This window comes from Palaemon carinicauda, chromosome 40 (genome assembly GCF_036898095.1).
Source record: "Palaemon carinicauda isolate YSFRI2023 chromosome 40, ASM3689809v2, whole genome shotgun sequence".
Lineage (NCBI taxonomy): Eukaryota > Metazoa > Arthropoda > Malacostraca > Decapoda > Palaemonidae > Palaemon > Palaemon carinicauda.
The window spans coordinates 19,356,738-19,372,685 of NC_090764.1; the positions used below are offsets into that span (position 1 = coordinate 19,356,738).

General features: G+C 34.5%; 1 protein-coding gene across 2 annotated transcripts in view; it reads left to right on the forward strand.

Annotated features, from left to right (window-relative positions):
• The window catches only part of LOC137631578 (protein bric-a-brac 1-like), a 406,081-nt gene extending 398,617 nt beyond the window's left edge, over nucleotides 1–7,464 (forward strand). Inside the window, exon 6 of one of the 2 annotated variants that reach the window (XM_068363424.1) lies at nucleotides 6,557–7,464. In XM_068363424.1, coding sequence (XP_068219525.1) covers nucleotides 6,557–7,071 — 515 coding nt within the window. In that variant the 3' untranslated portion in view covers nucleotides 7,072–7,464. The remainder of the gene's footprint in view (nucleotides 1–6,556) is intronic. The other variant, XM_068363425.1, reaches the window with a different exon arrangement.
• Nucleotides 7,465–15,948: the final 8,484 nt, after the last annotated feature.

Below are 15,948 nucleotides of genomic sequence, written 5' to 3' on the forward strand. Positions count from 1 at the left end.
CTTAGCTTTAGCTTCTGATTTGTGGATGGTCCTTATGAAGAAAACTTCCTCATCAGGCAATTCATACAATAACACAATTCTTCTCAGCAGTGTATCAAACCCCCTTACACACACTACGTTGCTCATCTCTACCCTACAAACCCCCTCACACACACTGCGTAGCTCATCTCTACCCTACAAACCCCCTCACACACACTGCGTAGCTCATCTCTACCCTACAAACCCCCTCACACACACTGCGTAGCTCATCTCTACCCTACAAACCCCCTCACACACACTGCGTAGCTCATCTCTACCCTACAAACCCCCTCACACACACTGCGTTGCTCATCTCTACCCTACAAACCCCCTCACACACACTGCGTTGCTCATCTCTACCCTACAAACCCCCTCACACACACTGCGTTGCTCATCTCTACCCTACAAACCCCCTCACACACACTGCGTTGCTCATCTCTACCCTACAAACCCCCTCACACACACTGCGTAGCTCATCTCTACCCTACAAACCCCCTCACACACACTGCGTAGCTCATCTCTACCCTACAAACCCCCTCACACACACTGCGTAGCTCATCTCTACCCTACAAACCCCCTCACACACACTGCGTAGCTCATCTCTACCCTACAAACCCCCTCACACACACTGCGTAGCTCATCTCTACCCTACAAACCCCCTCACACACACTGCGTTGCTCATCTCTACCCTACAAACCCCCTCACACACACTGCGTTGCTCATCTCTACCCTACAAACCCCCTCACACACACTGCGTTGCTCATCTCTACCCTACAAACCCCCTCACACACACTGCGTAGCTCATCTCTACCCTACAAACCCCCTCACACACACTGCGTAGCTCATCTCTACCCTACAAACCCCCTCACACACACTGCGTAGCTCATCTCTACCCTACAAACCCCCTCACACACACTGCGTAGCTCATCTCTACCCTACAAACCCCCTTACACACACACTGCGTAGCTCATTTCTACCCTACTGACACTCTGACACTTCTTGAAAATTGAGACTTTCCTCCCAAATGCTCTCTTTCACATTTCCTAAAGGTTCCTTCATCTTTCACCCTACCTTTTATTGCACATCACATTTCTCGCTCTTAACTTTTGCAGATGATTCAAGTCATCCAAATCTTTTGCAACCATCCTTTCTTGACTAAGAGTTCACTTGCCCTCCGGTACACTGGGCTACTTTTCCTATTGTAGCCCATGTGCTTATACCATCAAGCTCTTCCAGCTATGGTTGTAGCTTAGCTAGTGATGACAATAGTAATAATAATTCACTTATTTTGTGACTCACTGCTTCACATCCTACCATAATTTAACATCCCCCACTTCACTCCCATGAAAAAATATGTCTCAATAATACCATAATACATTTTCATCTTAACTTTTGCAGACAATTCAAGAGTCATCATAATATTTTGCACCCATTCTGCAGCCTTTCTTGACTAAGAGTTCACTTACTTAAGGTTATACTAGGCTACTTTTCCTGTTGGAGCCCTTTGACTTATAGCATCCAGCTCTTCCAACTAGGGTTGTAGCTTAGCTAGTGATGACAATTGTATTAATGATTCACCTGTTTTGCGAATCACTGCTTCGCATCCTACCATAATTCTTTACGTTTACTCAATGACCTCATTAATAGGTTTTCATTTTCTTTTACTAGTTTCAGTAGGTTTTCTTCACTAACTCCAATCAGAAGACTTAGCCTAACTTACATGTGCTGTTCTTTCTATCACCGTGACTATTATTTCATCAGAACAGTTGTGGAGACATTACACATCCGTATTTCAGAATCCCGCTTACACCAAATCAGTGTCTCAGCTGTTTGTTCGCTCTAACTCGTTCTTCGACTCCATTTTAAAGCAGCTTTAAATACGTCAATTTCCATACTATTGATTCTAAACATCCTTCACATTGCTCTCTCTCTCTCTCTCTCTCTCTCTCTCTCTCTCTCTCTCTCTCTCTCTATATATATATATATATATATATATGAATAATAAATTTTGAACATTTAGACGTGTTTTTCATATTCATAAAAGCCATATATTATACTCGTCCTAATAGGATTCCCTCTATACCTCGGGATCAGAGACCCAAGGGGTAATCAACTCAAAGATAATAGCTTCTAGTCGGCCGGGGAATCGAACCCGGGCCCAAGAAACTGAGGTTCCATTGACTTTTGCAACTATATATATATATATATATATGTGTGTGTGTGTGTGTGTGTGTGTGTGTGAGGCGAACGGAAATCAATTAATATGTAACATGCTGAACGTAGTGGTTCTTAAAGGGATAAATATACTTTCCGAGGAAAAATCATTTTTATCATTCCAGTTCTCTGAGTATTTTAACATTTGAATTGTAATATCCTTTATAATATCTTTATCAGTTTTATATGGCCATAGTATACTGCTTATTATCATATTTGATAAGTCAGTGGTTTGGAGTTTTTTTTTTTTTTTTTTTTTTTTGCCTGGACACGATGTGAAGGATTCTGAATACGCAAAAATAGATGTTTATTTTCTGAAGTAAAAGATAGACATTATAATATGTTAATTTATTGTATTGTTAGAAAAATAGCTTTTGTAAGGTGGCATTCAAATCCGCAAGACCAAGTCGACATAGATTGGTTTATGCAAGATCTGCATATTTAAACTTTGGGTTTACGTATATGTAGATAACCAGTTTAAAACAGCCAACGCTTTGATTATCCATTTACGCACCGTTTCCAGTACTAGATCACCAGAAGAAACTGCGTAAAGGGTAAATTTAATTATTTAATTGGTTATGAATTGCTACGCTATTCCACTGCAACCTATTGCTTGCATCTCTCTCTCTCTCTCTCTCTCTCTCTCTCTCTCTCTCTCCCGGTATGATCAGCATTCCAGGCAAGCGATGTATGCAATAATCTGTTACAACACAATTCATGCCTAATGGCGCGAACTGAACAGCCGAGGAGTGAAGACTCATTACAATAATCTTGCAAGCATCCTACCCTCGGGGTGAAGAAGAAGAAGAAGAGGAACCATTATCTAATTAACCTGTCGTGTAGGTATAGGCGAGTTTGCATCGCCTTCTCCCTTACTTGGAAGTGATCCCAGCTCGATAAAAGTGTAATTAGATGAAGGTTCTATGAGCTCGAGACCAAGCAAGAGTTTTTGCACGCGTCGTCCTTCGTACCATTGTCGGAACTACTTGCCGCTGAGGTATGCGGTCCGGGGGGGGGGGGGGGGGGGGTTTACGTCGGGTATGTAGTATTATATAAGGCTTGCATTCATTCGGAGGTGAATTTTTACCTCGACCTCAAGTTTGGTTGTAGTGGGAGGAAGATACCTTTGCGTTAGCTGAGTTTATTGTTTTATTGGATATCTTCTCGTATCTGTTTTTATATTTACCTGAATACAAGTCTTTTCAATAGGGATTTTTTGTTATAGAGAATATATCCAACGATATATCAAAGAAATTAGATAGGAAAAAAATCTCAATTACACATTAGTTTTTGAGTTTTTGAGTTTTTTTTTCTCTCTATAATGTTTACCTGACTACAAGAATTCTCAATAAGGATTTTTTGTTGTAGAGAATATACCCAACATCTCAAATAAATGAGAGAAAAAAATATTCTCAACTGCAGTTGAGTTTTTTTTTTTTTTCCTAATTACAAGTTTTTTTCAATAAGGATTCTCTATTGTTGAGAATTTACTCAACGTATAACTTTTACAGTGCTAATAAGAGAATGAGATAGAAAAAAATAATCTTATCCACGTTTAACTGAGGATTTTTTTTTTTATTTATTCTCCCATAACTGGATATACGTAAGAATATCTTCTCAATAAAGATTATTTATTGTAGAAAATTTAATGACAGGTTTTTTATAGTTTGTAAATGAAATATCTGTTTTAATGTTGTTAATGTTTTAAAAGATATTCTATTTTAATTGTTCATTACTTCTTATATCGTCTGTTTATTTCCTTATTTCCTTTCCTATCTGGGCTATTATTCCATGTTGGAGCCCTTGTGCTTATAGCATCTTGCTTTTGCAACTAGGGTTGTAGCTTAGCTAGTAATAATAATAATAATAATAATAATAATAATAATAATAATAGTAATAATAATGATAATAATAATAATTATAATAATAGAATACTACTACTACTACTACTACTACTACTACTACTACAACTACTACTACTACTACTACTACTAATAATAATAATAATAATAATGATGAGAGTAATAATAATAATAATAATAACCTGCACAAAGCTAATAAAGGAACGATATAGGGTAAAAAAAAAATTCTTCATCGACGCTTGAGTTTCAGGTTAGCTTTTGGGAAAAAAAAAATATCCAGTTTAAAACGAAGTTGGCTATGGGCCACATAGCCTTGAGTTCACATCCGCATTTTTGCACTTCAGGACTTGTCGACAGAGAAGGGGGCTGAGGGGGGAGCAGGATGAAAAATCTGACTTTGCCTCCAAAGCATATGAATAAGAAAAAATTTGCAGAATTTAAATCGATCTTGCTGTTCGTCGATTGATTTTCGAATTCATTTAGGGGTTAAGAGCAGCACAAAATCCTCTTTGTGTATATAAATTATATATATATATATATATATATATATATATATATTTATGTATATATATATATATATATATATATATATATATATATATATATATATATATATATATATATATATATATATATACAAGTAAAAATAAAATCGTCAATTCTGCTTAAATTGCGATTCCCGAGAGGAACCCAACCATCAACTATATATATATATATATATATATATATATATATATATATATATATATATATATATATATATATATATATATATATATATGTATATATATGTACATATATGTGTGTATATATATTTATATATATATATATATATATATATATATATATATATATATATAAATATATGTATATATATATGTATATATATATATATATATATATATATATATATATATATATATATATATATATATAAAGGAAAGGTAACTCTCTATAATACAAATGAAACTCGGAACATGAGCCCCTAAATCCAAAACCATTCTTTTTTAAATACGAATTTTTGGGTGCTCTTTTTTTTTTTTTTTTTTTTTTTTTTTTAATCATGATTAGCAAATATGTTAATTACCTTAATATTGTTCTCCCCTGGATAGTAAAAAACAGACGAAACAACCAGGATGTGGTTCTTGATCTTTCTTACTCCAGAAGAAGGATCGCAATATACGTGTGTTTTTCTGACACGATTTGCCATGGATTTTGATAACACTTTCGTATTATGATAAACAGATAGAGGTGACTGGCGAAGTCTAACCGAGGACCTTTGCGTCAATAGGCGTAGGAGGGAGATGATGATTATTATTGTTATTATTATTATTATTATTGTTGTTGTTTTGTTGTTGTTGCTGTTGTTGTTATTATTATTATTGATATTGCTATTATTATTAGCCAAGCTACAACCCTAGTTGGAAAAGCAAGATGCTATAAGCGCCCAAGGGCTCCAAAAGGGAAAATTAGCCCAGTGAGGAAAGGAAATAAATAAACGTTCCTGGTGTCATAGTGATTCGAGCATATTGTGCACCAATAGTTTCATAACCTTCTGTACCCTTCCGTAAGAGAGAACTCAAAGTCCCTATCATACATCAACTGGTAATACAAGTATTAACCCTTTAAGGGTTTGGTCAGCCTCTCTGTGAACGCAGATTTAATTGTATTGTTTTCAGTTAGGTATTGCTTAATTACCATGGGTATTTAAAAGTTATAAGAAATACAAGAGTAATATAACTTTTCATTAATGTGGTGATGGAGAAAGAAATAAAAAGAATGGTGTTGTTGCACGTTTTAATTCGTTTCGGTAAACTGTATTCAGTGAGTTTCGACTATAAACTTCAAACTTGTTTATATTCCCCAAGATATTCTGCCTTTTTGGTAATTATTAGGGATCAGTGCCTACGTCTCACCATTCTTCTTTCAGCAAAGATGTACTTTTTCCCAGGAAATAACACTTATATCTCTACAATCAGTTCGACAATGTGTCCCTTTTATCAAAGAATTATATCTCCCGTGGATATGTTGTACCGAATAATATGTTGTACCAAATAAGGGAACCTGGAAGGCTGTCTCTTCATCATCCTGATATGGGATCTCTGCATCATCTTATTTTACAAAAACTGTTATGTTATTTACACTTAGGTGTGTAATTGAGTATAGCTCTTTGTATCCTCAATAGCTTGTCGATGTAATAATCATATGCAAGTGTTATCAGGTTTAGTAAATCTGGTGAAGTGCGATGATTTTCACTTTGACTCTGGTTGTGCAGCCTTAAGGAAAAAAATGTATGTCTATTGCGAGCTTCTTGCTTTCAGTGTGTTTATGTGTATCCGTAGAGCTGTAGTGCCAATACTAGTCGTATAGAACAATATGACAAAATGCTGGTTGATTTAGGACGCTAATGTTGCTAAGGAGGTGCCTGTATTGTTATTGTTGATTTTTGTGTTTTGTTGCAGTGGACCCTCGGCGGCAGCAGCAGTGCCCCATCTGCTATAAGTGGCTGAGCAAAAGGACCCACCTGCCCACCCACATACGCGACCAACATTCTGCTACCTCCACCTACCAACACAAATGTGACATTTGCAACAAGCACTACAGAACGCGCAATGCTCTCGCTAACCACAAGAGCCTGCAACATAGAGCTAAGCTCACTCTCCAGCAGTATCAGCAGCAACAGCAGCAGCAGCAACAGCAGCAGCAGCAGCAACAGCAGATGTCACACCACCTACAAGAAGAAACCGTTGTGTACAACCAGAGTAGCCAGAAAGCCACTTCGCCAAACACAAGATTGGCGTCACCTGCGTATTACCATGCCTCCTCAGCCTCACAGCAGAGAGCGCCTTCTAGTCATGCGCTGAGGACTGACCAGGCACAACAACAGTTCCCAGAACAGTCCTCCAGTTCACTTATTGAATTACCCGTCCAGAGCAATTCCCATGCGCGTCACCCCTCCAATCCTACGACTAGATAACCTTACATTACGTAGAAACTATTGGAAAAGCAAACTCTCAAGTGCTCCATGATGTCTTCCTTATGTTTTAAGTTGGTGAAATGTCAATGTGATTTACTCAGTATTACAGAAATGCATTAACGTTTCATTTTTTTAGTGAACTATATAATTTTTATAGGCAGTGGCGGTGTGTAATTTAGGTAGCAATAGTATATTTTTGTGTGATTAACTCCTTGATTACAAGTCTAATGACTTTGTATTGTGTTCTCCCGGTGGACGAGTGATTATTTTTAAACAAAATTCCAATATATTTTTCTAAATCAAGATGACAGTGCTTCATAGGTCTATGAATCAGTTTGAGATTGACTGATTTTTTGTATACGACTTTTTCGTTGTTTTTATTTTGCTATCAGAGTTCATTTAATGATGTTATATTAACTTTGAAATATATTTGTTTTTATTCAATACTGAGACGGAAAAAACAATGTTTTTTGTCTTGAGAAAAATTTGTACTAAGTCATTACAGGATACCAGATATCCTTCATTTAATGAAAACGGTATATACCAAACTTTATTGCTATTCCGATTGATAGTATCATTGTTGACAAAGCAGCATTCCTACATATTCCAGTGATAGTATTTTTATACATATTTATTTCTATTTTAAGGCCGTTTGTTTCATAGCATTCAAAGTCAGACAGTATGAACCCTGATCAAATCGCGCTCGAATTCAGTATGAAAAATTGTACTGGCATTAGTATATATATTATAATGATATAATTTTTAAAATGAGTTCAATTAGATTAAAGCATATTTGTTGTCGATAAATAACGAAATCAAGCGGAGAAAGGAAAACCAAAAATAACCGTTTGTTGTCAACTGTGGAGAGTGAGTCTCGTGATTTCAGGTACATATTGTATGCTACAGTATGTATGCCTTAATTCCATGGAGGCTGTATGCCTCGCTGCTAGTCATTGCTCTTAAGAAACTTCTCATATTCAACAATTTGACTCTGAGAGGTTTCTTCTGATCTCTTGAGAATGCTTAGTCGTTGATCTGCTCTGACTAAAGTAGACTCGTAATACGACCAAAACAGACTCGCAATACGAGTAAAGCAGACTCGTACTACGACCAAAACAGATTCGTACTCGAGTAAAGCAGACGCGTACTACGAATAAAGCAGATTCGTACTACGATCAAAACAGACTCGTACTAGTACTACGAGTAAAGCAGATTCGTACTACGACCAAAACAGACTCGTACTAGGAGTAAAGCAGACTTGTACTATGACCAAAACAGACTCGTACTACGAGTAAAGCAGACTCGTACTACGACCAAAACAGATTCGTACTACGAGTAAAGCAGACTTGTACTATGACCAAAACAGACTCGTACTACGAGTAAAGTAGACGCGTACTACGAGTAAAGCAGACTCGTACTACGACTAACGCAGACTTGTACTACGACTAAAACATACTCCTACCATGATCTAATAAGTTTGACGAGATCGTGACTCGTACTACACACGTAATTTGTATTTTCAATTTATGTGATGTATTGATTTTTTTTTATTTATATATATACTAGGATAATTGAAGTTACAATGTCTATATTTTCTGTTTAGGGATTTACTGAAAATTTGATTTCAAAACGGAAATGGCTAAGTTTTGAATGTACAACATGTAGTTCCTGCTAAAGTCTCAAAAATACTTTTGACGTAAGTATGTTTTATTATACAATAACCGTGTATTGTATTCTTCACATAGCGAGAGAAGTATACAAGTATCGTGTGCATAGTTTTATTATCCTGTAATTCATTAATTTCTAATTACAAAGTTAAATTTTTTTCCATCCGGCTGAATACATTTATTTAGACAGGTGATATAAAACTATCTAAACGAGTTATTTTGAATATTTCAAATTTTCAGTTATCCTTTGGCCACGAGAGAGAGAGAGAGAGAGAGAGAGAGAGAGAGAGAGAGAGAGAGAGAGAGAGAGAGAGAGAGAGAGAGAGAGAGAGAGAGAGAGAGAATTATAATGTCAGCATCACGTTTTAATTTATATTAAAATGGCTGTGTAGCCTTATCTATCATGTTGATAGAAATGTTTGTGGAGGACTTTCTTGAGTGGATGGTAAACTTATAGACCAAGAGCTCACGACGAATAATTCCTCCTCGTATGTATTAAGTTTTTAGTACAATTATATTTTAAGTTGGTCAGCTGATGGGACTAGCACCAGCCCCTTCAAAAACGACTTCCTTGGACTCACTTATTCCCCAAAAGTATTGTTCATTTACCTATAAGTATAGATATATGTAAAACATCAAAGCTAACCTAAATTTCTGTGGAGTGGGCAAAGATTCTGTTAGATCCCCAGCAAGGGTTGCGGTGACCGATGTGGTAACGTCCCTGACTGGTGAACCCTAGGCTGAGGTTCGAGTCCCGCTCAAACTCGTTAGTTCCTTTGGTCGCTTCAACCAAACCATCCTTGTGAGCTAATGATGGGAGATTTTGTTGGAGCCTGTAGGTCTATCTGCTGAGTCATCAGCAGTCATTGTCTGGCCCTCCTTGATCCTAGCTTGATTGGAGAGGGGGCTTGGGTGCTGATCATATTTATATATGTTCAGTCTCTTGTGCGTTGTCCTGCTTGATAGGACAATGTCACTCTCCCTTGTCTCTCACATTCATGAACGGCCTTTAAACCTTTAAACGTGACCCAGCTTCGCTTCAAGTCTTTTTGCCAATATAATGTGTTTGCTATAAAACTAAGTAAAAAAAAACCGCGATACATCTGCAGTTTGACGTAGTGATGAAAAATCTAACAGATATTAAGGTAATTAAAATTCTCATTAAGTTACGATACTGTTAGATATGTAATTTAGGAAATTGAGACAGCTTACCTACTCTTCTAATGGAAGACAAATGTAGACACCTGTTGGTAATTATGAATGGAAAGATATCCACGATGTAGTTGGCTTTGCTTATCAAACCGTAACAGGTTCTATCTTTGAAGGTGAGTTTTTTTTTTTTTTTTTTTTTTTTTTTTTTTTTTTTTTTTTACATTATTTCCCTTTTTCATTTGCTTTGGTATTACCAAATTCTTTATATTTCTTTTTGGGATTGTTAATGTATATTTTTAGTGTCCTTTCTATCAATGTTCTTGCTAGAACCTTGGAAATAAATTATCAGTTGAAAATATGAAATAAAAATACAATGCTAAATCATTAGGCCTATTTGAATATTTCTTTTCATATTCCATTTTAAATTGAATGTTTAGTGTAAATTGTTCTCAAAGAGTGTCTCTTGTGGTCATTTAATATTCAAACGACACTTCCATCGTTGTTCGCGGTTACAGCGATTTCCGTGTTGGTGCTTTTTTGACGGAGAAAAATTCATGGAGTCACCAATGTTGATTACAACGTTTCTATAAAAAGCAATATAATTCTGTTTCAAATCCTGAAACGATGCTCAGGAATTGAAATTAGGTTTGCAATAACGAGAACAGGAGCTGGATATATAATTGTAGGGAAATTATACAGTAACACATTAGTGAATATTATGTTTGGTTTAGACTAGGGCTTCCAGCATCCCTGCTGATTACCGAGAAATTTCCATAATTCCCTGATAATCTAAAGGTTTAGAACGCCTTTTGGCAAAGCGTCTAAATAGTTATGCCGAAGGGAATAATCTGATCCCTACTTTGCAATTTATCTTTCGCAAAGGCCTTGGAGCATGGGATGTATTTACAATTTCCAAGGCTGTATAGAAATCGCTTGAATGTAATCAAGAAGTTCGTAATTCGTATGTTTGGCAATGTCTTTAGTGCTGCCTTTGGCCATGTTCATGAGGCCCTTATTTTCAAACTCAAAGGTTTGAAGTAGGTAAGTCGTTTCTTAGTATTATTATAATTTTTGAGTACTGGAATGCAGAGCTGTCGTCGATTGGCACCATAGTGAGTATAGAAATGTGATATCTGGTGTTCCTCAGGATAGTGTTCTGGTTGGCCTTGCCTTTAATGCTGCCTTTGACCATGTTCATGAGGCCCTTATTTTCAAACTCAAACGTTTGGAAGTAGTTAAGTCGTTTCTTAGTATTATTATAATTTTATAGCATTGGAATGCAAAGAGGTGTCGTCGATTGGCACCATGGTGAGCATAGAAATGTGAAATCTGGTGTTCCTCAGGGTAGTGTTCTGGGTTCATTACCGTTCATAACTGTAAACGTGTGGTTTGGCCGAGAAAACAAGCTCGTTACATATGTAGATGATGTCACTCTCTTTACATCAATTCTATCTCCTAAATGTAAATCTTGGGTTTCTGAATCCCTTAATAGAGATCTAGCTAAAATGAATGCATGGGACATAAAGTTGAACCCTAACAAAACTCAAAGTATGATTGTAAGTAGGTCAAGGACAGTTGCTCCTCAACATCCAATTTTCTGTATTGATAATATTTTTATAACTCTATACAACTCTTAAAATTTGTGTGATTATTGATTACAAATTTACTTTTGAGGAACGCATCTAATCTGTTTCTTCTCCAATTGCACAAAAATTGCTTATTTAGAAAGTCTTTTTTAGACTTTTGATGATCAATCTATCCTGGAAAAAATGTTTTAATTCTTTCATTCTATCTTGTTTTAAGTATTGTTCTCCTGTCTGGTCTCCAGCTGCTGCTTCTCATCGTAATTTGATGGACAAAAACTCGTGGTCTATTAAATTTCGTATTCCTGATCTAGATATTAATATCTGGCACCGTCGTTTAGTTAGTTTTTATGCATGTTGCATAAGATTTTTCATAATTCTGAATTTCTGAACATCCCTTATATTCAGATCTTCCTGGACAATATCATCCTGTTCGTAATACTATAGTCGATTCTTTTTAGCGAGGCAAATTTGCACCGACTCGCAGGGGTGCCCTTTTATCTCGGAAAAGTTTCCTGATCGCTGATTGGTTGGACAAGATAATTCTAACCAATCAGATAACAGGAAACTTTTCCGAACTAAAGGGCACAGCTGCGAGCCGGTGCAAATGCGCCTCATTAAAAAATTGAGTATAGTTATGCAGTTAATTCTAATAGTCAGGCCTTCTCCGTCAAGAGGCTCAATACTACACGAAATTCTGGAAATTTTATTCCAGCTCTGACCAAGTTGTAGAATGATCTAACAAATCTGACAGTTGAATCGATGGAACTTACGAAGTTCAAACTTGCAACGAATATTTTTATGTTGAATACATTGACATAAGTATCTCTTCATGGTTCATATTTGACAGATCTACAGGATTTTGAGATATTTTATATTTTTCATTCATTACTTCTCTTATATAGTCTATTTCCTTTCCTCACCGGGCTATTTTCCCTGATGGAACCCTAGGGCTTATACATCCTGCTTTTCCAACTGTGATTGTGGCTCTGCTATATATACATATATATATATATATATATATATATATATATATATATATATATATATATATACATACATACATATACATATATGTATATATATATGTATATATATGTATGTATATGTATATATATATGTATAAGTATATATATATATATATATATATATATATATATATATATATATATATATACTTATACATATATATATACATATACATACATATATATATACATATATATACATATATGTATATATATATATATATATATATATATATATATAATATACACATACATACATACATTCAAGACTAGAAAGAGATGAAATAAGAAATCAAAAGAATATTAAGAATATAGAAATCAGACAAGAAAGACAAACGAAAAGACAGATAATTAAAATACAAGACCAGAATTCTATACACTTAATCAACAAAACGCAAAACACAAGAGAAATTTGCAAAACAAATTCACGCAGACTTCAAGTTCGAACCCGATTCTAGTTTAAATATATATTGTCACGTGACCCCCTCATTACTACACGTAACTACCGAGGCTCGCCAGCCTTTAACATTAAATTACTGCAGGAGAATAAATAAGAGAACCAATATTGGGATAATGATTGAACGCACAGGAAACCAAAAGGTTCGTTGTAATATATACATGCATGTCTTGTAAGACACTATGTGCTATTTTACATCAGACGGGCAAATTGTATGTTCAAAGCAGAAATCCTATACAGGGATATCATAACAAATGTAAAAGAATATATATATATATATATATATATATATATATATATATATATATATATATATATATATATATATATATATATATATATATATATATAACACAAGAGTCCTCTTGAAGATGTAAGACGAAACTAGTCAGGATTCACGCTTACATTTTCATTTTCCCTGTGGTATTTAGTATATATATATATATATATATATATATATATATATATATATATAGATAGATATTTATATATATATTGATATATATATATAGATATATATATAGATATATATATATATATATATATATATATATATATATATATATATATATATATATATATATAAGCATTTGTACATTAATTAGTATTTAGAGCAAATTATATTCTTTACGTGACGAGAACTATTCGAGTATTCTATAGGCGCTTGCGTCCAAATTATGATATATACAGTATATTTCTGCCTTCGTTAAAGTTGTTCAAATAAGCTTTAGATTGAGAATTTATCAAGTTTCAATCATTATACCTAGAAACTCAATTTATATACTTTTAAAAATTTTGAAATGCCATCTGACATAGACTCATACTAAAACAATATACTTTTTTAGGGAAATTTAAAAACATTCCAAATATACTCGAATACATAAATATATATATTTTTGTGGATGCAAATTCATCCTTAAGATTCTCACTATTAGAATAATATTCTTAATTAAAAGTTACATGTGTAATAGGCTAGGCCATATAGTGAGAGAGTGGATTTCAGAGTGTGTAGGATGTTTGGAAATTGTGATTTGCAAGGTCATTTTACCAGGATGTGCAAGGCCCGAGGAGTGTATGTACGAACTGTAGACTGGCAGGTCATGTAGTACCAGTGTGTATAAGACAGACAAATGGTATAGGGAGTGTCATGAGAGAATTGTGGAAAGACAATGCGAGGCAAAATCAGCAAAGAGGAATGTAGTACTCTTTTCATTACTCTCTTTTTTTTTTATTGAAGTATAAGTTTGTATTTTGACCCCCATTTGCCAGTTTTCCAAAATTTTGTCTACTGCAGGATGTTTTTGTGGATTTCCCATCCATTTGCCTGTTTTGTGAGCCCAGTGCTGATTGAACTGTACTTGGTCGTCTGTGGACCTGTTGGGATATCGAAACACCACAGGAAGTCCACGACAATATAGAGAGTTCGTACTTTTGATGATCATTCTAAATACTTGGCACTAAATGTTTTTGCTTCAAACCTATACTTGGCACTAAATGTTTTTGCTTCAAACCTATACTTGGCACTAAATGTTTTTGCTTCAAACCTATACTTGGCACTAAATGTTTTTGCTAATCCCCGGATTTTTTTTTTCAAATGTGTTCTGTCTTTTCCTCATCTATCCCACATAACTTGGAGCTCAAATGATTTCATTTAATCCTTTGAAATTGCATTTTAGTTCTAGCATGTTGAGTCTAGAGACTTCATTGCAATTGCCTCTCTTGCGCTGAATCCATTTATATATCCGTAGTATATAAATATAAAAGCTTCTAAGTGTTAATACTATGTGTTATCTTCATTGTTGTATTCTTTGTTAATAGCACCGTAATCATGTTTAAAAGCTTCCATGAAAATTTATATATTTTTAGTTTCGTTGTTGTAACAAATGCAGCTCCAAGATTCTGTTCACTGGTTTATTGGCGATAAAGTTGTTTGACGTTTATATAAAAATCTTTTTTCTTTGTGTTCATGGATTCTAAATTAAACTAAAGAATAGTTAATATGTGGTTTCCATCTTGACACTAATGAACAACGTTACTGTTGTAGTTTGTGATAAAATCGTTTTCTTTAAAGGAAGTCAGCGTAATAGGAAGAATATAAATAGGGAATACTATTTTATTTTACGATATCGTCCGTTTTCTCTCGCCATAAAGAAATCTTTAATCTCTAATTCGTCTCTTACCTTCTGAGTAAATGTTAGAATTAGGACCATGTTTGACCTTTCAGTAGTTTTCTATTTACATTTTCAGGTCATACATATTACTGACAATTGCAGAGAATACAAAGAATCGGCGTTTAATATTTTCATTAATATTCTTATGAGACTACACGTTATTATGATACACAGTTGGTTTTCAGCTCTTTTAATGAAAGAAAATAAGATTTACACCTGTAAAATCCCATTTTATGTATGTTCCAAATGAAGAAATTAATTTTAATTTCATATTGAAACAGTAGGCCTACAATTAATTGTCATCACCTGACAAAAGCATCCACTCACAAAAAAGTGACAATATGCCAAGAAGATTCATACACCATATAATTCCATTGTGTGTCAGAAACAAACCAAATGAGAAAATAACCAACAAATAAAGGATAGTTGCCAAGTAAATTGCCATTTACATATAAAAGCTTCAGTTAAAGTCAGGAAAACTAAAGCAATATTGCCATTTCTGTTTTAGATAATTCCAATTTTAAGACAATATTCACCATGACATCCTCATCTCAGAATTCATACTGACATTTGCTTCCCATTAAGTTTCTCTCTTATCTTCAATTTCTTTAGCACATTTGCTTATCGTTATCTTAACTTGTCTTTATTTTTTTTTTCAGTTTCTGAAAAACGTATATACTGTACTGTAATTAGTAATAGAAAAGCTTCGTAGATGGCGTTGTTATAGTTCAAGGACAATGAAGCAATGTAGATTCGTGAAATAGTACTTCTCTTTCTATAATGTCCTTGTTCTTTTTCAGAAATGTACTTTCCTCTGTA